This window comes from Rhinolophus ferrumequinum, chromosome 23 (assembly GCF_004115265.2).
Source record: "Rhinolophus ferrumequinum isolate MPI-CBG mRhiFer1 chromosome 23, mRhiFer1_v1.p, whole genome shotgun sequence".
In the NCBI taxonomy this organism is placed as follows: Eukaryota; Metazoa; Chordata; class Mammalia; order Chiroptera; family Rhinolophidae; genus Rhinolophus; species Rhinolophus ferrumequinum.
Window position 1 is genome coordinate 27,244,264 of NC_046306.1, and position 25,644 is coordinate 27,269,907.

At 38.5% G+C, this 25,644-nt stretch overlaps 1 protein-coding gene across 1 annotated transcript; it reads left to right on the forward strand.

The window, feature by feature from the left end:
* The first annotated feature begins 1,709 nt into the window (after window positions 1–1,709).
* CRLS1 (cardiolipin synthase 1) lies at window positions 1,710–24,928 on the forward strand. Its single transcript, XM_033095223.1, has 7 exons — window positions 1,710–2,026; window positions 4,637–4,774; window positions 9,757–9,886; window positions 19,357–19,442; window positions 20,288–20,356; window positions 21,940–22,031; window positions 23,943–24,928. The coding sequence occupies exons 1-7, from the start codon at window positions 1,721–1,723 to the stop codon at window positions 24,028–24,030; spliced, it is 909 nt and encodes a 302-aa protein (XP_032951114.1). The 5' UTR covers window positions 1,710–1,720; the 3' UTR covers window positions 24,031–24,928.
* Window positions 24,929–25,644: the final 716 nt, after the last annotated feature.

Genomic DNA, 25,644 nt, shown 5'->3' on the forward strand with positions numbered 1-25,644 from the left:
CGTATCAATCAAAATAAAGTGATGTGAGAGAAGAAGCAATTTACTAATTTATCATTGTTCAAAGGAGAAAATAGATACTGTAGTATGATAGGAGGGCCAAAATAGTAAACCAAAGGAAATTCTGCATTCCTGGCGGAATCACAGAAATTACTGCCACCAAGTCTTCTGGAAGATGAAGGAGTGCACTATTTAATTCACTTTGCTATAGAAGATGTCTTAGAAAAAATAACGGAATATTTTAAATTACTGATTGCAGCTGCAGTTCCAAATGCAGTCTCTCTATTAGAGCAAATCAATATAGCCCCGAGAACTTGGTATGCAGGTATAAATTTGGCAATGTTATTTTCTCTATCCCAATAACGAAAGAACACTGGAAGCAGTTTGCTTTCACCTGCCAAGGAGAACAGTATTCCTTCAGTGCCTTGTCTTGGGTATGTGACAACTCTGATTCGGTGTCACAAGTATACAAAAACTTCCACCATCTCACCATCCCACAGATGCCATTCTGGTCCATACATTGATGACATCATGCTGACAGGAAGATAAGCAAGCAGGATACCCATGTTTTCTCCATTGATAGGGAAGCCAGGCCGGTACAGTGAGGAAAACACTCTTAGAAACAAGGATTTCCATTATAGTTGTAAATGTCTTTACATGAAGAAAACTCCTACTTGGTTTTCAGAGCTTCTCCCAATGCCTGCTGTTTCTTAAAATTAACCAGCGTAAAATAACATCCCAAAGTACATTTGGGGGTGGCAAACTCTGCTACCCTTCAGCAGCAAGAGCCATTCAAATTCAATTTGGCACAGAACTCCTAAGAAAACAGTTCTGCAACATTGCAATATTAATATTAATAAATCAATAAGTATAATGCATAATTATTAAGTTAGTAACTAATGTATATTAACCAGTTAATTAAATTTATTTTGGATATTCCTCTAATAAGCAAGTTTCTTAACCTCTCTAAGCCTAGGTTTCCTTATCTGTAAAAAAGTAAAGGTAATAATGGAAGCTATCTAAGAGTTGTTGGGAGGATTAAATGGGATGATGCACCATATATACAGCCTGGCTATAGTGAACGCGCTTTTCAGATAAACAATTAGTAACTGCTATTACTGACATTTTCTAAAACCCGTATTTTTGGCATATGCAACACTCAAAAGAGGAAAATGAGCAGGGAGTTAGCACTAATTAGTTCTTCTGGATCATTTTACTAATATTTAAATGTCCTACGAGGGCCCCCAGAGCGCCGCGCACACTTCGGAGGGATCCCTTCTGCAGGACCCGGGTTTGGGTGAGTTTTAGGCTGGGGCCTGAAGAGGCTCCAGTCCTCTCCCCGCCGAGTGGATCACGTGGCCGTCCCGCCCAGGCGGATCCTCTCCTCTCCTCCCCTCCCCGCGGACCTTGGTTCCGCCAGCGGGCGGAGGGACGCTAGCAACACACACGAGCTGCTACCCAAAATCTCTGGGGTTGAACTGCACGCGCGTCCCGCTGCCGCCGGGGGTGCTGGGAACGGCGGTGTCGCAAAAGCGTCGCGAAGGCGTCCGTCCGCCCTTGGCGGCTCCAAGCCACCTGTATAAGAGCTTGCTGGGGTTTGAAAACAAGTATGGAGATGACCGAGGTCCTCCGAGGCTTTGGACACTCGAGGGAGAAGCGGCTCGTCGGTACCCCAGGGTGCTGAGCTCTCGCCGCTGCGCCCCCTCCGCGCGGCCGCAGGGCCATGCTGGCTTCGCGCGTGGCGCGCGGCTCCTGGGGGGCCCTACGCGGCGCCGCATGGGCGCCGGGGGCGCGGCCGGCCAAGGGGAGCGCGCTCCGGGCCCTGCTGCCGTCCGCGCCCGGCTGCCTGCGCTGCCTGGCGGAGCGCTGGTGGCTGCGCCCGGCCGCGCTCGGCCTGCGGTGGCCCGGGGCATTCCCGCGGGGCCACTGCTCAGGCTCGGAGAAGGCGGCCCCCGGGCCCACGGTCGGAGGGGGCGCCGCCGCGGAGGCGCGGGGCGGCCGATGGGGTCCGGCGAGCGCCGCCAGCCTGGTACGTACCGAAGAGGAGGGGCAACCGCGTCCCTAGGTCGGAGTCGCGGGCCCTGCGGGGTCAGACCGGGACGCGAATTCCCAGCGCTGGCCCGCCGGGTTCCGGCGCTGCTTTTTCAGAACTTTTAAACCGTTTCCTGGAGCGAAGTTACGGGCAGGTTTTTCGTTTGGGATGAATTTGAGAGGTACCAGCAGGGTCCCCCGTCAGCCTCGGCGGTCAAGTTAGAATCCCCTCCCCCCTTCTATACGTGCCAGTTGCTGAACCGGCCTCTGGATGTTGCATTGGTAAAAATAGCCTTCACTTGTCTTATTAAAAGCCTATTTTTAATTTTCTGAAGGGAATCCCCGATGTTTAGGGCAAGTCTGTGACTCATCAGAAAGGCATACGGTACTTTTTGTTTGCTTGTGCAGGTTTGGTTAACTTTTTCTTGACCTCTGGCAACCTTACGTATTATAAGATGAAGGATAATTAAATAATTTAAATCGTAATTAAAATATCCTGTAACTTCTAACTGCAGGAAAAGAATAAAATCTCGAGGTAACGGAGGGAAATATTTGTCCACGTACCTGTTGAGCTACTGCCCAAGTAGGAGACAGCAGAGCATGAGTGTGGGAGGGCTTTTGATGTCATGTTAGCAAGATTCATGCAATTATTACATACATCTTCATTGTTATGTCTTCAGTGGGCTCCTGGGCTGCTTTCATCTGTTGTGTAGCATGGGTTGAGGTGGCCACATCCTGGCAACTCCACAAATTGCTAAAGCATGTCAGGGTTTGAATTCTGGCTGCTTTGAGGTTGCCACATGCTGGCCGAAGTCCTTCCCAGAACGACAGTAGTTGGTCGAGTATGCCACAGGTTATCTGGTTGGGTAATCTGAGAGTAGCTCTCTTATTTTGAATTTAGAAACTTAACAAGTTTAATGATTAGAACTTAGGGAGGCACTATTTAAACCGAAATAGTTTGTATGGAGTTTAAAAGGAACCCCTTCCACTGTCCCAGCAACATTCAGTCTGGTTTATTCACCAAATGGCTGTTTGCAACTTTGTCTTTAATTTTGCCCCATGGATAGCTCCGAGATTAATGTTGGGCCTCTTTATTCTGACCTGTTGCTTTGTTGCTCCTTTTTCTCAATCAGGAACTTTCTCTCCCCCTCCCTCCCCCCCATGAGTTGCTGTAACATTGAATCAGTATTTGACTTAATTCTATACCACAGTATGGTCAACATACTTACTTTTTTCTCTGGACTCTGAAACTCTGACTTTTGAACTTGAATTTGGAGTATGTTCCAAGAATGTTTCTATTTAATTATGTAATGTGGTCTACTTTCACTAAAAGGTCCCTGAGTAGAGGTTTGTGTTGCTTCTTGTTTGGTGATTATTTCCTGGAGAATCTCAAGTTTTTCTGTAGCTTTCAATGACTGTATTTTGCCACCTGACCCCAGTAACCCCACCATCCCTCCAAGCTGGGGTGGACATTTCTTGCCGGGTTCTGTTTAAAAACACAAACTTAGTATCTTTAGGGAACTGTCTTTTCTTAAAGGATTGTTGTGTTCAGGCAAATTGGTTACCGTTAAGAAAGAGGTTAACCAGGGTTAGTCTTGTGAGGAGAGAGTCCTATGGGGTGGAATTGGCACCTTTCCCTTAGTGGAGAACAATCCAGGCTTTAGGTAAAGACATTTTCTTGTATTATTTCTGCACCCCGTTGTGCAGGGTGTCTTAGCTCTGCTAGACTGAGGCTTTTTAAAAAGTTGAAATAACCTCTCATGAAACAGATTATGTTTGGCAAGGAAGTCATGTTCTTCAGAGAAGCTGCCAAGAAGCCCTTTTGTTAGTGCCAACTTCAAACAGCTTGGCTCCAAATGAAGTTTCAAGGAATCATAAAGCCTCCCACAGGGGAGCTGTGAAAGCTCTCTTGGTTTCTAGTTTGACATCTTAACATTTCCATGGCTATTTTGAACAGATTTACAAAATTTCTCGATTTCCTAAGGATCTCAATCCCTGTTCCTAGTACCGTTTTCTTGCAGCAGTTCGCCAATTTAGTAGCGATGTTATGGAATTGAATGTTTTTTTTCTCTTCATTTGTATTTCCACTCACTGTGTATAGCATTTAGTATTCTTTTGATGGGTATACGTAGAGGAGTGAGGGAGGTTATTTGCAATAAACATTTTTAAGCCAAAATGCTTGGGGTTAATAATGTGGCTTTTTTCTGACTTTTTAGACTATTTACTTGAAGTATAAGATCTTGAAGTTTAATTTTTAAAAGCAGTGTTTTAAGTTTTGAATTCTAATGAAATCTAATAAAGACTTGATTTATATAGTACATAATACATGTTTGTTCCTTCTCTCTTTAGGAAGAAAACCTGTATGTAGTAGACACTTTAGTCTACGTTTGGGTACATGATACATCTTCGTCGTCTGTGTTACTTGACAGTTTTAGAATGATATCTGTAAAAAGAACAGAATAGATTTGAAAACTCAATTTAAAGTACTAAATTTAAAGTTTATACATCTTCTAACCCTTAAGTTGATAAAGTATTTGTCTAATGTATATGGTTATTTAAATATGAATTTGTAGTATTTAATTTAGATTTTGTTGTCTTTGTGTTTCAGTATGAAAACCCATGGACAATCCCAAATATGTTGTCAATGACAAGAATTGGCTTGGCCCCAGTTTTGGGCTATTTGATTATTGAAGAAGATTTTAATATTGCGCTAGGAGTTTTTGCTTTAGCTGGATTAACTGATTTGGTAAGTTGTAAAGGTACTCCCTCTGGTTTGCTCTCCTTTGAAATCCCAGGGTTTTTACTGCACTGAATGAAATAGCACAGCCTTAGTTGGCTTTTCTTTAGAAGGAAATCCTCAAGATTAATTTCACCTGGTATTTTATGCAAGAACTTGTCTTTAGCATCTCTGTGGGACTCTAATTCTTTATATGATCTAAGGAAGGTAATAGTAGAGGTTGTAGGAAGGCATAGGAGAGGGAGCTTTTTACTTTGGTTTTTAACTTCTTCATCAAAGAAAAACCCTTAGAAAGTCTCAAAGAACCAAGTACTTGTGTTAGGGATAGAAATAAAGGAGAGATGCTATGAGACCATTTTTCTATTTATTGTGCTAGGAATACTCAGATCTTCAACAACAGTTGGTTTTACTGATGGAGAGGGGACCAGTGGGCCAGTTGTTGCAATCAGGGAGCTTATAGAGCCCGGAGCTCTGCTCAGGTTTATGCTGGTGGGAGGCCATAGGCACCCCACGGATTTGACCCTTGATGCCTGTTTCACACCCTGCTGACCACCCAGCAGAAGACCCTGCCCTGGGTGGGCATTAGGCCTCCTTCTTTCTTCTACTCCCCCAGCAGATGGACAAAAGAGAGATGAGCTCCTTGATGCTACTGTGTCACTTGGGGGGGGGGCATTATTTGGGCTATCTCAAATTAGAACTTGGAAAATAATTTTATAACAGAAGGCTACATTATGTGTTAAATTGGCTTTCGTGAACTGACGGCCATCATCATATATGACATTATTTGTGTTTATCACCTACCTTGTTTCATAAGGAATTTGAAATGGCTCATAAAACTACACGTCCTATAAAAATACAGTTGAGGGAAGTGGAGAAAAGTTAGAGGAAAAATTTTAAATTAGGGCAAAGTCAGCATGTAGAAATAGATAAAATAAAATGTACATGGCTGGTCTAGACGTCTACCATGTGAGCACCCAGACAGGCAGTAATGATTTGGTCCTCTTCAAACTGACTTATGTTTGAAAAGCTTTGCTTTTAATTAATAAGTGAGAATAAAGCAAAACTAATTTTCTGTTAATAAAAGTTGTATAGCATCTTTCTTTGTAACATCAGCTGTTCTCTTTGAGGTTCATAGAAACAAAATTCCACCTGCCCAGTAGTACTGGTGAGCAGTATGGAATTAGCTGAAGATTTTTCAGGATAAATAGGGAGGGCTTTTGCATTGTTATATGGCATTTCCAAATATGCATCAAAATAGTCTCTCAAAATAGCTGCCACCTCTATTTTTCCAGAGTTTAGCTCCTGTGTGTCACAACATCTCCCCATTCTCACAATCTCTTTCACCTGCTGTTATTTCTGAAGTTTGAAGCCCTGCACTCATTAGCATAGTCTCCAAGTCTGTCCAAGGATATTATACGGATCATGGAATTTTTGGTTTTTGTAACAGACAAGATCTTTTTCCGTTACTGGATTTGATTTTATTTTCATTCGCAATTTTTGTTGTTGTTTTTTTTTAGCTTCCACATGAGATTGCAATATTCATTGAATGGCAGAGGCCTCGTTTACATTTTTCTAAATATATAAGGCAGTGAGTGTGGAAACCTAAGCTAACTGGCGTATTTCACATTTATTTCATGGAGGTTTTGATACCTCTGGAATAGCAGATGACTGGACTCAAGGAAGGTTTAAGCAGCGGAATGACAAGGTCTAATTTATGTTGTGTGTGGGACATGGGTTATTGGCAGGTGAAAGGGAAGCAGAGAAGCTGGGTAGGAGGCTCACAGTAATCTTAGGGTGGGAGGGGATAGTTTGGAGTTGGAGAGAAGTGAATGGGTTTGAGATCTATTTTGAAGATAGAATTAATATGTTGATGAATTTGGATAAGGGGTGAGAAAAAAGACAAGTATGACTGGTAGGCTGTTACTTTTATTCTTTTCAACAAGCAGGTACCTGGAGGTTAACATTTTCTGTGATTAGCCACACTTAGGGTAGGACAGGGTATGTGGAAAAATGCCAAGAACTATGATTATTCACGTCCACATAGAGGTATCAACTAGGAGATGAATACAGATAGTAGTTTGGAGTTGGAAGAAGTCATGGTTAGAGATAGATTTGAGAGTTATCAGCATATACTTAGATGGTTAAGTCTGGCGAAGTCATCTAGGCTGTGATAAAAGCGAAGGGATCAGAGAAATGAACAATGAGCAGTGGGGAAGGAACCAGTAAAGGACAAGAAGCTGGGAATGGCTGGTGAGAAAGGAAGAAAATTAGGCAGTAAGGTGTCACAGAAGTTAAGTGAAAAAAAAGTGCTTCAGTTTGTGTTGGTATTAATGACAAGTAAGCTAAAAATGAAGAATTCATTGGTGACTTTTAGGACCTCTAGATGGTAGGGACAGTCAGAGTGGGTTGGTGAGCAAATGTGAGGTGGTAATGACAATAGATATTGCTTTGAGGAAGTTTTGTTTTATAGGAGAATAGAGAAATAGGGTCAAGGAAGAAGGGAAGTTTTAAAGATACATACAGAGTGTGCCCAAAAAATGTATACACATTTTAAGGAAAACTATTAAAATTATAAGACTCGGATAAATACCGATAACAAAAGATGAATACAAGTCATGTTTGACTTCTGCAATTACAAGAAGTGCTCAAGGTGGTGACCATCAGCGTCCAGACACTTCTGATTACGGCGAACTACTGCTTGAGCAACGTTGACCAAAGTGTCTACTTGTATACATTTTTTTGGCACTCCGTGTGTATATACTGGGGGAAATTTTGTTGTTAATTAATTAATTAAAAGAGCGGGTGGAAAGGAAGAGATTGATGATGCAGAGGGCGTGGGGAAGGATAGGGGGAACTCAGAAGGTAAGAGGCCTGGGCTCAGGGACGGCAGAGAGAACGGATGGCTGCCGATAGGTGGTGGACTGCAGGTGGGAATATGAGGGGCTCACAATCTGTTTTTACTTTTCAAGGAAATTGTAGACATGGTCATGAGCTAGAGTGAGAGGCTTTGGGAGGGATGGAGTCAGTTTGAGGGAAGAGCAGGCAGGATGAAAAGAGAAGGTAAACACAGCAGGTGTAGGGTTGCCAGACACCGTTGAGTGTCCACAGGAGATTTGTGGTCATGAATTTGAAGTGAAATCAATCCAGCCCATTTATGTGTTTTTCTTGATCAGCTGCTTGGGTGCAGACCTGGCAGGAATATATGGATACTTGTGTTTAAGCAGAGTTGAAAGAGAGTAGAGTAGGGTCTTATAGGTGTTTGCAGAGCAGTGATGATGACTTGGGAATCTAATGTAGATAGAGGAACAGTGAGGATGAGAGAGTGATGACCATGAAAAAATGGGAGGCTAAGTTCCCTGAGATCAAGAACAACTGAAAGCTGGGTCTTCCAAGGCCCTAACTTCTAGTTCTAGGCACTTTCTGCTAGACAGTGTTACATCGAGTTTACTTAAAAATAAAATAGTTTTTTCTGTTGTAGTAATAGCTAGTAACTGCTTTTTTGGAGGATTTACTAAGTGTTGAGTGCTGACCAAGTATTAATCACATTATATGCTGAAGACAGCCAACCCTTTGAGGTAGGTAATACCATCTCTGTTTTGCAGATGAGGAAACTGAGGCTTAGAGAGGCCAAATAATCTGCCCAAGGTCACACAGTAAGTGGGAGAGCCAGGAAAGTTATGTTCTGCAGCAAAGAGCAAATTCTTAACCGTTGTCCTGTGCTACTGCTGTCTCCTCTGACTCCTTGGAATTACTTGAGATATGGAGGACTTATTTCTCCTATGAGATGTGCCTGTTAAATTATATCTAAGTTAATTTGATCTTTTCCCTTGGAAATAGGATGACAGAATTAAACATTTGTTTGAAGCTTAAAGTAAAATATAATTAATAAAAGCCAGGTAGGAACTTGGAAAACCTGAAAATATCTGTCTTGTTTAATGGGGATAGGTGATTCTTGGTTTCAGTCCATTTTGTGGTGCCAAAATAGGCCTAGAGATCTGGATTTTTTTTGTAGTAAGATTTTGAATATTCAAATGTTGGCAACTAATTTATATTTTTAAAAGCTCTGGGCGGGGTCATACAAAACCAGCCTGCAAGCCCCATTTGGCCCACTGGCAACCATGTATGACCTTATTCTTGCAAACAAATTAAATATAATTTAATCTTTTGTTATAATTCATCTTTTGTTATCGGTATTTATCCGAGTCTTATAATTTTAATAGTTTTCCTTAAAATGTGTATACATTTTTTGGGCACACTCTGTATGTATCTTTAAAACTTCCCTTCTTCCTTGACCCTATTTCTCTATTCTCCTATAAAACAAATTAAATATAATTTGTTTGCAAGAATTAAATATAATTTGTTTGCAAGAATAGTGATTAAGTGATTTTCATACCAAAATGTTAAGTAGAGGGTTGAGTTTTTTATTTCAATACAGGTCATGCAAATGCAGCCAGATGTGGAATTAGCAGTGGCACTAAACAACAACAAAAAAAGAAGTTGAAAATAATAACAGTTAAAACTTGGGGAGTCATCATATTACATAAAAGTATGTAGGAGTGAAAGAGTCTCACAGTTAAGGGGTCGTCCTTTTAAGGGAAGCAGCAGTTTGGACTGCAGTGAAAATTCAGCCCAAGGCTCAAGAAAGGGGCCTCCTAGTCCATGCTCTGTCAGTCATGCCTTCTATGAGTTTTATTTGGGTTTTTATATCTGTGTCTGGGTTCATCCCACAAAGGGGCATTGTGAAAACATTGAGAAATACCAGAAGCCCTTGAAAAAGAAAAATACTGTAGAAAAGTGAAATTATTTTCAGACCAGTTGGTAATTTAAAAGCTAAATGTATACCAGTGAAAGAATGAGAAGGTTTGCTGGTAAGAAACAGAAGAGGTTTTATTTACATTTTCTGAAAGTATAGTTGTTATTCTGTGTCTCTTCAAGATATCTGCTCTGTACCTATTATGACATTTATTTTTAAAAAAAACTTCTATTTTCAGTTGGATGGATTTATTGCTCGAAACTGGGCCAGTCAAAAATCAGCTTTGGGAAGTGCTCTTGATCCACTTGCTGATAAAATACTTATCAGTATCTTATATGTTAGCTTGACCTGTGCAGATCTTATTCCAGGTAAGAACGCCGTCATGTGTGCTTTTTAATAGCACCGGGAAGAATGATGTTAGTCAGCTGAGGATTTCTCTTTATAGACAAATAATTTTTGTTCCAAAAATATATTTTTCAACTTTAAACTGTTTGCCTAATTTTAAACTATTGAACTGTTTGGCTTGTCAAGCTATTTGTTTTACTTTCGCATGTATATCTTTGTTATACTAGTAGAATCTGTTGTTTTCTTAGTAAGATTGTTTATAATTGCAATTTCACTGTGCCAATTCATATGAGTCTAGAATGTTCTGAAACTTACATGTTTTTAGTACCTAGCTTTTTGAAAGCAATTTAATGTTCTCCTAAGTACAATTTAATCATAAATGAGAGCCCTGAAACCCAGATGTCTAAAATTTCACAGTATTATTACTTAGACACTATTATGCAATTTCAAATCATGCATATAGTTTGTACATTATATGAATACTCTTTCTAACAAAGTGTTATGATCTTTTGCTTTGTATTTTGCATGTACTTTCCTGGTTATTCATTTTTCTTCTTCAGCTGTATTTCTTAGTTTTTCACCCTCCTTCAGATTAAACTGGTTTTGTTCCAAGTGTTAAAAATAGACTCTGAGAACAAAGAAGCTGTCGTAGGGTTTTTCAATAGCATGTATTATTGACATTCGATAGGAAGAAATGTGATGGTGTTTCAGTGTAGTACAGTCTCCTCAACATAGACATTCTTTTTCTCTTCTGCCTTTAGGCATTTAAATTCCCATACCAAATTAAGAAATGAATTGGATTTATGTTTATATTTGTGTGCTTTTTTGAAAGTCAGAATTGTTGCATGTGTATGATTGGGGGTGTGGAAGGGGCAGGAGTAGTCTCATTCTAGTTAACATTAATAATTTGTAGTAAAAAAGAATCTAAGGAGCATTCTGTTGACATTGGAAATTCAAATGATCTTGTGTATTTTGTGCCTCCCATTTTTCAGTTACTTTGTATTTTTTTTGTATCATTTTACAAAGATTAGCCAGGTACTTCCCTGTTAAACAGACCATTGTTTCCAGGTTTGGGTATTATGGATAATGTTGCTGTGAGCTTTGCCTAAATTATCAGTGTAGGTTGTTTTCCAAGCTAAGACTTTCCTTCACTGTCATTCTGGAAATGTCCATCTTTTCTCTTCTGTGTTGAATCTATTTTTCCAGGCTGCCCTGGCTTCCTTGTTAAGGCACTTCTTTTGGCAGAGGGCAACCATCAGTTGTTTCCTGTGCAAAGATGCAGTGTGGCAGCCAAATTCTTAACAGCTCTAACATGTCTTTCTTCTGGAGACATTTAAAATGTTTGTTGTTCTACTCTCCATACTTGACTGAGGTCTGAACTGGGCATAATTTTCAATTGCAGGTGATTTTCACGCTGACTTTTGAAGACCCTGTTCTGTATGGTTGATGTTTTATTAAAACATTATCTCTCTTAAACAATTATTGAACTGCTTCTGTAGGTACCCAATTATTCCAGCACTTTTTATTGAAAAGTGTATACTTTCTCCAGACTTACTTCAGAGTCCATGTATACATACATGGGTTCATTTCTGGATTGTCTAGGTTTTCCCCTATTGATTTTCTATCCTTGCACCAGTACCGTTTTTAATTATTATTACTTTGCTAAAAGTATTGATATCTGATAGAGCAAGTCCTTCCACCTTTGGTATTCTTACCTTTTCCATTTATGTGTAAATTTTAGAATCAGCTTTTCAAGTTCCCCAGAAAATTCTTTGGGAATTTTAATTGGGATTGTATTGAATTTATAGATCTTTCTGGAAGAATTGATATCTTTACAATATTGAGTTTTCTGGTCTACAAACAGTCTAGTCCTACACAACTAGACTGAGAAACAACGGCTTGAACTGGAGTGGGGGAGGGAGGCAGAAAAAAGGGGGGGGGAAACCCTACAAGAAATGTCATATGTGTGTAATACATTCCTTTCGAGATTGGGAATTAAGACACAGACACCACTCCTATTCAACATTGTACTGTGCAATACGGTAAGGGAGGTAAAAGGACTGGAAAAGAATACACTGTCATTGTTAATACACAATACATAATTGAGGATACAGGAAATCCAAGAGACTTTATGTTTATATTAGAATAAGACTTTAGCGAGTTTTACCAGATATAAAAATCAACATTAGAAATAGAACTGCTTTTCATCTATCAATAAGCAGTTATTACAAAATGAAATACAAAAAAGCTACCATTTATAAAAGCATCAAGAACTACCAAGTACCTAAGAATAAATCTAAGAAAAAATTATTTATTACCTCTCTAGAGAAAATTAATTTTGTTTGACATTTTTAAAAGACCTAAATACGGCAGATATATTATGTTTGTAGAAAAATGAAGGAAAAATCAAAATATTTTCAGAGATACAAAAACAGGAATGTACCACCAGTAGTCTTGCATTAAAAGAATTTCTAAAGATATACTTTAAGCAAAAGAAAAATAATTAACGATGGAAGGTCTGAAATACATCAAACAATATAAACCAAAAAAAAAAAAAAGTAAATATAAAGATAAATCTTAACAAACACTGATTTTTTAAACAATATCATGTGGGTTTAAGAGATAAGTATAACAACAATAACCTAAGTTGAGAAAGAGTTCCAAATGGAATTCATTGTAAGGCCCTTCCAGTGCCCAGAAAAACAAATTAAAAGTTTATTTGAGGTCTTAAAGGATTTGAATCTAAAAGACAAAGATTCAGTTAGCAACCCAAATTGCACTCTAAAAAGAGCAAAGAAAGGTAGGGTTTATAAAGGCAACACCACAAAATGTAGTTTCTTTATGCAAATGAAGGATTCTGCTTAGGTTAACAGAGATTGGTTAGTTCTAATATGCAAATAAGGGAGGCAAAAACTGGAAAGAAAGAAGTCAAGTCCATGTTTGTCCATGTAGCAGTTATTCCGTGATGTTTATAGCTTGGCTTTGAGCTGAGTTTAGCAACAGGTATAGCAACTTAATTAGTAGCTCGGACAACTGAGGCACAAGGTGTGTATGGGCCACACTTCCCTAATAGCCTCCCATCTCTGTTTTTGACTCTCGGCTATGTTTATTTCATTTTTTTCCATTATCATCACCATATTAGATCCTCAGACCTCATCTTAGAACTGAAAGTTTGTACCCTTTTCCACCCTTTCCCTGTTTCTCCCACCCTCCAGTCTCTGGCAGCCACAGTTTTACTGTTTCTATAAGTTCAAGTTTTTAATTTAGATTCCACTTATAAGTGATACCATGTAGTGGTGTATTTGTCTTTCAATCTGATTTTGCCTGTATTCTTGAAGGATATTTTTGCTGCGTATACAATTCTGGGCTGGTAGTTATTTTCTTTCAGCACATTTAGCATATTATTCATTTGTCTTTTTATATCCATTATTGGCAATAACACTGTTAATCCATGTCTTTTTTGAAGGAAATTTTTTTACTTTGATTGCTTTTAAAATTTCCTTTGTCTTTGGCTTGCCACAGTAATATTTCTGAGTATGAATTTCTATTTATTTATCTTGCTTGAGACTTGGGCTTTTTTTAAATCTGTGGATTCTATTTTCTTCAAACTCACTAAATCATCTTTTATAGTTTTCAGTTTCCAGCTGAAGTCTTTTTTTTAATACCCCTTTCAACATAGTAACTTTAGTTCTCTTATAGACATACAATTCTAAAATCTCATCTTTTGAGGGTCTCTTTCATTTGTCATTTGTATTAAGTTTATGGTATCTTATGTTTTTGGTTATTTTTGACTGTTTATACATTGTATTAATATTTGAAAAATAATTTGGAAGAATATTTTGATGTCTAGGATAATGGCATCACTCTGCAGAGAAGATTTTTTTGTTCATTTCTGCCTAGGTACTTAGGAATGCTAAGTGACGGGACCACCTAGACCGTCAGATTATGAGACATTCTTGTGAGGCCTCGTTTACTTAGTACCACCTCCTCTCCCAACCCTGTGGGAGTGAATAGTCATTCAGATCTCATCTCAAAGCTAGAAGATGGTTTATCCGAGCCCAACCTTGAAGGCTCTGGGCTCTGACTACTGCCTTCCAGACCCCATGAAACTATCACAGATTCCATTCAGAGTTGTGTGTGTGTGTGTGTGTGTGTACTTCCTAGGTGTAGGGATAATGGCTTTGAGTGTCTAGGCTTATTTTTCTGAGTTATCACTCTTTAATAGGTATTAGCCTGAAGCTTTCTTAGCATCTTGTAAGCTTTTTGCTTTCAAGCTTTTTTTTTTTTAAATGTTCTTTTTTAGTTGTCTTAGTAGGACGATTGTTCTGAATTATGTAGTCAGATATTAATGGAAGCTGAATGAACCCCAGGATCTTTTCATTATCCTTGTAGTTCTGAAATTTTACAATAGTATATGCTCTAGATCCTACCTGAGTTTGGTGTGTCTTTCATTGTACTGGGTACTAAGTAAGCCCCTTCCGTCTGAAAACTCATGCTCCAATTCTGAAAGTTGTATTATATTATGTCTTTAATAATTTTCTACCCTTCGTTTTCTTGGTTCTCTTCTTTCTGGAATTCTTAATCAGAATTGAACTTCATGGATTGATTTTCTTTTTCTCTCCTATTTTATGTATTTTTAACTCCTTGTCCTCTTTCTAGGAGATTTCCTCAACTTAGTCATTTACCTCTTCTATTCACATTTTTATTGCTATCATTTTTAATTTCCAAGAGCTCCTAGTTCTGTGTTTTTCTAAAAAAATCATATATTTAAAAAAATTATATCTGAGTATTGTCAGTGAGGATATTTTCTACCGACCTATCTATCCTATCTGTTTATACAGTCACGCGCCACGTAACAATGTTTGTCCGCATTGCACTGCATGTATTACGTGGTCCCATAAGATTATGATGGAGCTGAAAAATTGCTATTGCCTGGTGATAACGAAGCCATCGTAATGTCATCGGGCAACACACTACTCATGTGTTTGTGGCGATGCTGGTGTAAACAGACCTGCCAGTCATATAAAAGCACAGCACATGCAGTTATGTACAGTGTATAATACTTGATAATAAACGGCTGTGTTCCTGATTTACGTATTTACTATTCTATACTTTTTATTGTTATTTTAGAGTACACTCTTTCTGCTTATTAAAAAGAAAAGTTTGCTGTAAAAAAGTATACTGTGTGACTCTGGCAGCAACCTCATCCATCTTGTGTTTGCCACATCTCGATGGCATCATTTTCTCTGGTGTTTGGTTTAATCTTGTGTTGTTTTGCACAGTATCATGCTGTAGAAGCTTGTAGCCTAAGAGCAATAGGCTATAGCATACAGCCTCGGTGTGTAGTGGGCTATACCATCTAGGTTTGTGTAAGTCCACTCTGTGATGTTTGCACAACGGTATCGCCTAATGACACAGTTTTCAGAATGTAGCCCTATCGTTAGGTGGTGCATGACTGTATGTATTTATATTTTTAAGAGTTTTTTTTTTTTAACCTCTGTTGTATCTGTTTATTTCACATTCCATTTTTTTTTTTCGGTTTTGATCTCTCCCTTATGATGGAGACTTTACTGAAATGTCTGGTGATCCTTGGCTGCTTGCTTATATTTTAGTGAGGCATTAAAGATTAATAGAGCTCTCTCTGGGCATTGGTGGAATTTGTTGGGTGGTGTGCTTCCCTCTAGAGTGAACAGGCAAGAACCAGGCATGGCTCTGAATTCTCAGAACTTTTAGGTCTATTCTGTAGATAAGAGCAATGTTTTGGGAGCTAAACTGTGGGAGGAGACTTGAGGTGCCTCAGTGTTCAGTGTATTGACCTTCACTTAATCCCACTGTATCCCAGTGAGCCCTGTGGACAGAGATTAACAATACATAGGGCTGAAAAAGAGTTGGCAGACTTTTTCTATAAGGAACCAAATAGTAGATATTTAAGGCTTTGTGGGCCATGTGGTCTTTGTTACAACTATTTAACTCTAGTATTGTGGTGTGAAAACAGCCATAAAAAATACATAAGTGAATGAGTGTGGCAGTATTCCACTAAAACTTCGCTTATGGATGCTAGAAATTGAATTTCATATGATTTTCATGTATCATGAAATAGTACTCTTTGGGGATTTTCCCCCAACCTGATAACCACTCCGAGCTGCAGGGAACCACAGAGACCTACCAGAATGATACGAGGGAGGGCTCTGGGGCCAGGGATCCAAGTACTGTCTTGTGGACTTTCTGGATCTCTGGTGTGAGACGGCCTGCTTCTCGTGAGCAGTCCTGTGTGAAGGACTTAAGTTTCAGCTCTTCCCACTCCGTTAAGGTAGTTATACTGATAACCTTAATGAAAACTTTGAAATTGGTCTCCTCTACTCATTCTCTCTGTGACTCTGTATTCTTTCATCCCTTTACTGTCATTTTAGGCGGGTTTGAGAGGGCGGGGGAGAGAGGCAGGCATGTGTACAATCTCATATTCTTACTTTCACATTGCTTTTTTTTAAAAGTTCATGCACCTTGATTAGAATAGTCTTGCTTTTTCAAGAGTAAGACGTTTGCTTTCTTCCTCAGCTAGGATAATAAATTCTGGGTTTTTTTTCTTGCTTTTTCTCTGGAAGGGGGAGAGAAAGGGGAAAAATTCTTTGATTTGTTACGTTTATAACAGCGTGTAGGATGTCAGTCCAAGTTAATTTTTACTTGCTTATGTGCATTGGTTTTGTCACATTTACCATATCGTATTTTCCTGGTTTATAATATAGCAAATTCTTATTGCTGGTTTAAATCAATTTCTAGAATCTGTAAAATTTATTATTTTCAATGCAATAGCCTGTGATATTGATAATGACCACTTCTAAGATATGAAGGTGAGTTGATGTTATTATTTCCCTTTAATACCAATAAAATTTGCCCAAGATGTACCTTGTCGCAGACATTAACTATATTTCAGACAGAGTTAGCAAGTCGGGAGGAAGACCTTGGAGCAATCCCTTGCAGATTTTATACCCTCCTGCCCGCACTAACATACTATGGTACTCTGATAGGCAAAATGAGAGCGCCTGTAGCCCTAGAAGCAAAGGGAAGGGAAGGCTGGGGGAGAAAGCAGGAGCACTTAGAAGATCCGACAGCCAGGGAATTGGATAAAAGTGCCCAGAGAAGCAAAGCAAGAGCCTGTATATGTACAGTCAGTGGCAGAGGCCTTAGAGACCACCTGGTGCCGCAGGGTTCCAGCCTGGTGTGCATCCAGTCCCCCGGGGAGCTTTAATCTATGCTGTAATGAAGCTCTAACCAGGTGATTCTATGATGGGAGGTCAGTTTGGGGAATCTTTGATTTTGTTAACTGCCCTTTCCACCACCAAACTGTTAGAGATGGTAAACTGAGTCTGGAGATGCTAATTGCTAGTCACACTGCTGGATTGGAGCCTAGTGTACTGTCCTGAGCATAGGCTGTGAATTCCATAGACCTAAGTTCCATACCTGGCTGTACTCCTTACTGGTTGGTGACCTTGGTCAGGTTATATAATCTGCCTGAGGCTTGTTTTCCATATTGGGGACAAATGAGGATAATGATGGTCCCTATATCATGGAGTTGATAATGTAGATTGAATGATTTGTATGTACGAAATGCTTAAAACAATGCCAGAGGCTCAATAAATGGTAATTTTGGTAGTAAATAGTTAGAACTAGAATCCAAGTCTTTGCAGTGGATTGAATCGTCTCATTTCCTCTTGTGCAGAAACCTCTTATTTAGGATGAAGCCATATTCTTTTTTTTCTGGTGGTGATGAAATACATTAACAGGCATTTATTTTCTTCTAAAGTTACGGTTAGGAGATTTACTATATATAATTTTCATGAGTTTGCTGCATTTTAAAATCTGATTGTTGTTAGATTTTACCAGCTAGTAATTGCTATAGAATAGTTTGTTTTACAGGCACAAAAATGCGTTTAAAAATCATGGGTGGCTGGCTTCTTTTGTTATTTGGCTCATATGGCTGTGTCTTCTGTGTGTTCCAGATGCCAAGACTTGAGTGGATTAGCATTTTGCATTTTCTCTTTGGAATAGTCTTGTCATCCAGGACTAGGGCAAGGATCAACACATCATGGCTGTGATCAGCAGAGATTTAAATTTTAGGTCTATAATTAGTGAGATTTTTCTCAAGTTGCAGAATCAGTAGAATGTCAAACTAGAGATTATAGCCTTAAAAGTAATTCACAAAAGAGCTGTTTGAAAGTATAGTGTTTCCCCGAAAATAAGGCCTAGCTGGACAATCAGCTTTAATCCGTCTTTTGGAGCAAAAATTAATATAAGACCCGGTATTCTATTCTGTTCTGTTCTGTTCTATTCTATTCTATTCTATTCTATTCTATTCTATTCTATTCTATTCTATTCTATATTATATTATACTATACTATGTTATTATACCTGGTCTTATATAAGACCAGGTATTGTATCGTATTATATTATATTATATAATATTATATTATATTTGACTGGGTCTTATGTTAATTTTTGCTCCAAAAGACGCATTAGAGCTGATTGTTTGGCTAGGTCTTATTTTTGGGAAAACAGGGTATTATGGAAGGGATGTGCATGATCCTTTTATTTTAGTAATTAAAATATTTTGAACTGAGTTTTAGCTTTAGGAGTTTTTTCCCTTTTTAAAAAAATTTTTTTTCTTATAAAAATGATACATGTTCATGGTTAAAACTTTCTTTAGCACAGAAGGGTGTAAAGTGAAACAGGTCCTTGCCCTCCCAGCCAACAGAGGAGTAAATAGGGATTCTTTGGGTATCCATCTAAAATATCCTTCTGCTGGCCCTGGGGTCATGCTGTGGAGTCTTAAAAATGATGTGAAAACTATTGATAAGTTGAATTCATGTTTAATTAGAATTCGTTGAATGAATGGGGCTGGAGAAAAAAATAGCAATTGCCTGGCTAGGACCTGGCCAGACAAGAATACAAATATTTTATTACTCCAAAAGTGGTACATATAGCAAATTTTATTATTCATAAAATAGTCTAGAATGCAGAAGCAAGCAAAGGTCCTGAGACACCAGAATGGTTTGAGTCCCAACATCCTTTCCAACTTCTTTACCATCTCATTCCATGTAATTGCGATGAGCGAGCGTATTTATCTTTCTTCCAAACTCACAAAGCTGAGAAATAACAAAGGAGATAGTGGGACTGAGCAGAGCTGACACACTGCAGCTTAAAAACGGGTACAAGAGAAAGGAAAACAAAAACGAGGCCAGAAGATGAACATTCTAAAAGGCAGAGATAGATTTTAAAAGCCATTGTCTGTCCTTCACTTGTTTTGAGGGCCGGTTAAAGAATATAAAAAGTCAGTGGTTCACTGTAAGGACCGTAAACCGTCAATCGGTGTTTATTACAGAATTTTTACTTATAAGAAATACCAGTTATGGTAAGGCTGAATGAGGCTTCATGGTGTGTGTAATGTCTTAGTAATTTTAAAAATCCCAATCAAAATGATTTTATATTTCATTTTCAGTTCCACTTACTTATATGATAATTTCAAGAGATGTCATGTTGATTGCTGCTGTTTTTTATGTCAGATATCGAACTCTTCCAACACCGGTGAGTTTGTTACCAAAAAATATTCTTTAACTATTAGGTATTACCTAAGGCAAAAAAGGAGCACTTATATGCTGAGTTTCACTTTGTGGGAATAATTTGTGGCAATTTTTTGATCCATTTACCAAGAATTTTTAAAAACACACTTTATCATCTTGCTATGGTAGTTGTTCAGTTAACACATAAATAATGAGTTTTTTAAAAGTATATTTTTGTTTTTAGTCAAAATCTTTTCAATTGATAGCACATAAAACCCAGACCAGCTAGCCCCACCCCAGCAACAAGCTCTGTTAAGAGCTTTTGCATAACCACACCTCCCATGCTATCTAATTTAGACTCTACTGTGAATTATCTAGATAAACTGGTTTTTAAAAAAAATCAAAGTTTTATGAACATGGAATGGATTGTATATTTGTTCTACAAATATTTGAGCACATATGCATAGCATAATAACCTCATCTTTTGGTTTCCAAGCTGGTGAAAATATCAGTATTGTATTTATTTTGGTTTTTAGTCTAAAAAACATAGTGATAAGGGAGATTTATTGAGTTTATTTTGTAAAAAGATGTAGTAAGGCAGATATTATGATGTTGTGTTGGAATTTTGTAGGAATTGAGAAATTTATAAATTAAAAAAACTGATTTTCAGTAACCCGTGTATGATTTGTAAAGAATATAGATACTGCTCATTTAGGATAATAAAAGAAGGTGCAGATAAAGGGCTTATCTAACATAGAACCAGGCATGTGGTAAGCACTCAGTAACTGTCACCTACATATAATAAGAAAATGTTTGTTTTAAAATTGAACAATAAATTGAATAAACTTTCTCTCTTTTGTCCTCTGCCAGCGAACACTTTCTAAGTATTTCAATCCTTGCTATGCCACTGCTAGGTTAAAGCCCACTTTCATAAGCAAGGTAAGAGATACACAACGTCCTTTAAGTTATTCCCTGTGAATTTTTATTACAATGAATGTAAACCTCAGTATGGAGCAGCTGAAAAGGAGACAAATTTAAATGCACTGACTGTAGGGGATAGAGTGGATCATTAACCCAGTTCTTCTGTCCTGCAAGCTTTTGGATCTTTAATATATGCATTGTGTTTTGTGTTGGTGGTCTGAGAATGGAAGTCTTTGAATGAGGTGATAGGGCCACCATTTAGGGAAGGAGGAAGGAATGGGAAGTAATTGCATTTTGATTAAAACACGACAGATTATGAAGGTGCCATTATGGTTTCACTACACCCCTCCTTTTGGTGAAAACACCATATAATAAATAAGGTCCTTTCATTTTCAAGATTGATTGTTACATGCAAAGGGTAGGAGAAAGTTTTATTTACTAATAAATAATTGCTGCTCTTAGTTGTCCATCCTGTTTTCCGAGACCTCTGTAGGGCAAGCACTCTATGCCAGTCTTGGCACATAGAGCTTCTTAAGGCACACTGGTTTTTCAACTGTGTAGCCTTGAAAAGTTTGCTCTAATCATTCTTCTGCACCATCCACTGTGGCAGAGGTTTAACAGGTTAGGGACGCTGATCATCTTTGGGACAGAGGGGTGATGACTTTTATACCACAGATTTCCTGGCATGGACTTTTACCTACATTTATGGGGTTGGGTTATTTTGTTTGTTTTGTTTTTTGGATTCAACTTCACAATTGTATCAAGTGCAGCAATTTGAGTGTAGCACTACAATGAAAGTGGGTTAAAAGGTGCAGGGACAAATGCCTCAAACCCTTGGTCTTGCAAGAAGTTCTCCATATAATTTTTATTATTTCTTTTTAAAACTAAGTGGAATCCTTGTACTTTGGTTGCAGAATGGTGGGATAGAACATATGTGCTTCTCTGGGCACATTACCCACTGATTCATACTTCACACACTTCCCCACAACACTTCTCCTGATGAGTAGAGGGAGTCTCCAGTGTCTTTCTGGTTCTGTTTTCTTCCTCTTGTCCTCTGTGCTGTCTTTTAGAGTCGGGGAACCTACTCATTTCCTTCAGAGAGCCTTTCTCATAGAGCTGAATGTATTTCAGTTTTCTAACCTCAGAGGTTTGACAGGTAGGCAAGTGAAAGCATTCAATGGGGTTCTGGAAAATCTGGGTTCTAGATTTGGATCTGTAACTTGGTATGACTACAAGCAAGTCATTTAACTCCTTACCTGTTAACCTTAGTTATTTGCATATTCACAGACAGAACTGTTTTAATGGGCAACTGAAAAAAAGGCAAAAAACATTGCAACATTATTGAATTGGTATGGAAATTCAAGGTAGTGGTATTTTCTGACAGTTGCCATTCTCACTGTAAAGAGCAACTGTGCAGACAGATGGGCCACTTAGTGAAGTTCACTGTTTGGTGTGAGTGCCAGCTTCTTTGGCAGGGATATTAGAACATCAGGCATGCCGAGGGTCCGTCATGTTACACTGTGGTGGACGATGCCTTTTAGTCTCGTGAGCTGAAAACACGATCTGGTTGGCACTGTTCATTTATGACTCCTTTTCTGTAGGTAAACACAGCAGTCCAGTTAATCTTGGTGGCAGCTTCTTTGGCAGCTCCGGTTTTCAATTATGCTGACAGCATCTATCTTCAAATACTGTGGTAAGCTAAATTTAGAATCACTCTGCGAGAATGTCAACAAACTGTTTTACTGTGGCAGCCCTAGAATTATTTTGTTCTTAACAGTGTTTTATTGAGCACCAACTGGGTAAAGCTCTGGGGTATATTTTATGTTTGATGCCATTCTTAAGCTTACTGTCAAGTATGGGATGTAGAAGTTATAGGAGCTTTCAAACAAGTTACAACGGATGAGAAGAACAGATAGTGTGTTGGGTTTTGGAGGAAGGAAAGAGTTCTAGTTAGGAAGAAGAGGAAAAGTTTCAGGGAGGAAGTAGCATTTGAGCCCTGAGGTCTAGGTGAATTTTCTACAGGGAGAGACTGAGGAGAGGTCATTCGGTTGAAGGACAGACCCTGAACAAAGTCAGAAGTGTAGGAGGTGGGCAGCGGAAGGTGCAGCCAGGCTAGTGAAAGGGGTACAATGGGAGGGGAACTTGGAGAGAGGAATTTGAATTTTATTTTACTGTCTTATTTATAGCCTTTAAAATGTGTCACATGCAAATTCCCAGAATCCAGTGTGTCACACTGGTATTGAAGCACTGTATTTTAGTATGCTTTTAACTCCGTACTTAAAGCCTTCGTGCTTGATGCAGTCTTAGCAAGAAAATGGTTGGTTAAGCAGTCAATGAAGCTAAAGAAGCTTTAAAAAATCATACACAAATTAAACATTTTCTAAAATATATGTAAGTGTACATTTATTCTGGTTCATCCTACATCTTCTGATATAGGACCAACACCCTTTCTTTGAATATAGGTACATCAAGGAGAGCTTTTTTTCCTTGAATAAAGTACATCCATAATACAACCTCTCAGATTTTCATTTTCTGCCTCTTTTAAAGTGATATAAGAATTTAAGACATTTACAAAGCAATCTTGAGTATAGAAACTTTCTAGGTTGTTTCTTTGTTTTGCTTTGTTTTGTTTTTTTACCATTTTCTCCAGTATTTTAACAGTCATATTGCCTGCTTATTTTGACAGTAGTTTTTAGCAACTGGCCTTGTTGTCAAGTTTTTCCAGAGTCTCCAAACTAGACCTCAGAAATAGCAACTTTTCCTACTCGTATGTTTCATTGGTTTATGTGTGAATTTACGACATTAAACTGGCACGAACCACCTTAGGATCAAATGAAAGTAGAGTCCTGATGGGCCTGCACCTCACCTGGTGGAGGCAGACGTGGCGGTGTGCTGAAGTGTAGCCAGGGAGCTGCGAGCATTCAGCGAGCTCTGAGCATCACTGATGTCATGTCACAGCGAATCTGGTTAGTCTGGTGATTCCCTTAAGGAAAAATCAATAAAGAAAGGGGAAACTTATTTTAAATGACTCAGAATTTCAGGAAATAGAGTCTAATGCTAATAGTAAAGTCTAAGCAGCATGGAGCAGTGGAAAAGGGTGCATGGTGCTGGAGTTGAAGCCAAGCCAGGCTCACACAAGGTTCTGTGGCCCTGAGCAAGTTCTCTGGGGCTCCGTTTCCTCTAGAAGATGAGGTTGTGAAAGTGCAATGAGAATATAAGACAGAGTAATGTCTGGGTAAAAATGACAGTTGCTAGTATTTTTTCAGGCTCATTAACTACAGGGTTTGACATTAGTAATTCAAATGAAGTTTTAAAAGTGGTGTATTTATATTCTTTTTTTAAAATTAGTTTCAGGTATACAAGACAATGTAATAGACATTTACACCCCTCACAAAGTGATAACCCTTGCCTCCCCCGTCTCTTACGCCTCTGACATCATGTATAGCTGTTATAATTCCACAGTGTAAATTCTTGCAGTTAAAAAAAAAAAATTTACGCCACAGCCTTTTTTACTTTTTAAGGAACTCGTTTAAATGTATTCTTTATGAGTCACAGTGACTGAGTTTTAGACTTGACAACTAAATTTTCTTTCCTTCCCTTAAAGGTGTTTCACAGCTTTCACCACAGCTGCGTCAGCGTACAGTTACTACCATTATGGCCGGAAAACCATTCAGGTGATAAAAGGCAGATGAAGGTCATCCGTCATCGTGAGCAAGGAAACAGTGTACATCCCCGGCATCAGGGCCAGTGGAGATCTACAGGAGTTTCCCTGTTTTGGTGTTCAGCTTGTAAAAGGGCTTGTCAGAACAAACCAGGTCATCAAAATTTAAGCAGTGTGCATTGAAAATAAGTTTGATCATGAGCACATGCAGAATTTCCAGTGTATTTTTAAATGCAAATAAAACTATCATTTAGAATTACTTTTTATCTTAGGTTTCTTAATTAGCTTATGAGGAACCAATTATTCCAATTACTGTCAGTCACTTTTTAATTTTTTTTTTTTTAATAGACCAGAGCATGGAAACTGGAGAATTGTCACTTCTGTTTAATAGAATTTAGATTGCTCACAAAGCACTAGGGAGTTTCCTGGTTTTAAATATATATCCTGTACAACTTGGCTACAGTTGTATGGTTAATTTGATCGATGTATATATTAACAGTTCATATGGTTAATATTTGATCATTTTAGGATAATGACAATAAAAGTAGCTTAGTTGTGAATGAAATAAACTTGTAAAGAAATGATAAATGCCCTAGGTTTTGCAAATAATAAGATCAAAATAGAATATATTGAAGTTCATATTCAGTAGTCTTCCAACCTCTCAGGTGCCTAATAGTTTTATGTATCATGATAACAAGTAACAGAGGTAGTTGGACTATGAAAACATATCCATGAGCCTGCACCATCCAGGAGGTGTGAATTATATCATGCCTTCCCACTGTATTTCTAACAAAGCAATGTTTGTATAATATTGGAACCTGTACTTATATGTTACTGTAAATAATATGAAACTGTATATTTTTCAAAGATTTTTTTAAACTTTGGGGAATATTCTTTTGTTAAGATGTTAAAGAAATAAAGAAAAAAAACGGGAAAAAAGTGTACCTTCATTTTGGATTGTTTGTATAACAGTATGGTCCTCTTTTTTTGGTAACTTTTCTGATTCATAAAGTCCATTCAGGTACATCACTTGCACTTACATTGGAAAAATAATTGGTTTGTGACCATCTGACTTACTAGCCCTTATTCTCACTGCGCTGGCGTGTTTAGGAGAATGGGAGGTGCAGGGAGAAGGAAAAGGAAGACCGGGCTGGTACTGGTTGCTTCCTCTTATCAGTGGAGGCCTATTGCTGCCCATTGTCCCAGGTCTACACACAGCCTGTTGCCATGTTAAGATGGGAAGTTACAAGCAAAATTCCTGCCACTTGGCGGTATGTTTTGATCAGTGTGCCCTTCTGCTGGCCTGCTGGTCCTGGCTTCCTTGTTCCCAGACTAGCAGCTGAGCCACCCTTGGCTTGGAAAACACTGAAGTCTGCAGGTAGGGACACTGCCACTGAACCAGATGGAGGGTGGTGAGAGTTCTGGAAGAGAAGGGCTTCCGGAACCTCCTGTCTAGTCACCTGAGAAGCAGTGAGGCTGAAGGTAAAAGTCTAGACCCTCCAAGAGACACACTGAGCACATCTCAGCACTAGCAAAGTGAGCCCACAAAAATAGTATTCAAAAAGCAACTTGAAATGAAATAGTTATGGGAAAGATTCGGATTTTGTGCTTCATTATGTTTATAGTTCAGTGTTGATGCTGGTGG

What these genes read in the sequence shown, in the direction of transcription:
- CRLS1 (XM_033095223.1), top strand. Translation starts at nt 1,721, where the DNA reads ATGCTGGCTTCGCGCGTGGCGCGCGGCTCCTGGGGGGCCCTACGCGGC. An exon ending in AGCCCACTTTCATAAGCAAG is followed by an intron (nt 20,357 to 21,939) that starts GTAAGAGATACA and finishes CCTTTTCTGTAG; the next exon opens with GTAAACACAGCAGTCCAGTT. An exon ending in ATCTATCTTCAAATACTGTG is followed by an intron (nt 22,032 to 23,942) that starts GTAAGCTAAATT and finishes CTTCCCTTAAAG; the next exon opens with GTGTTTCACAGCTTTCACCA.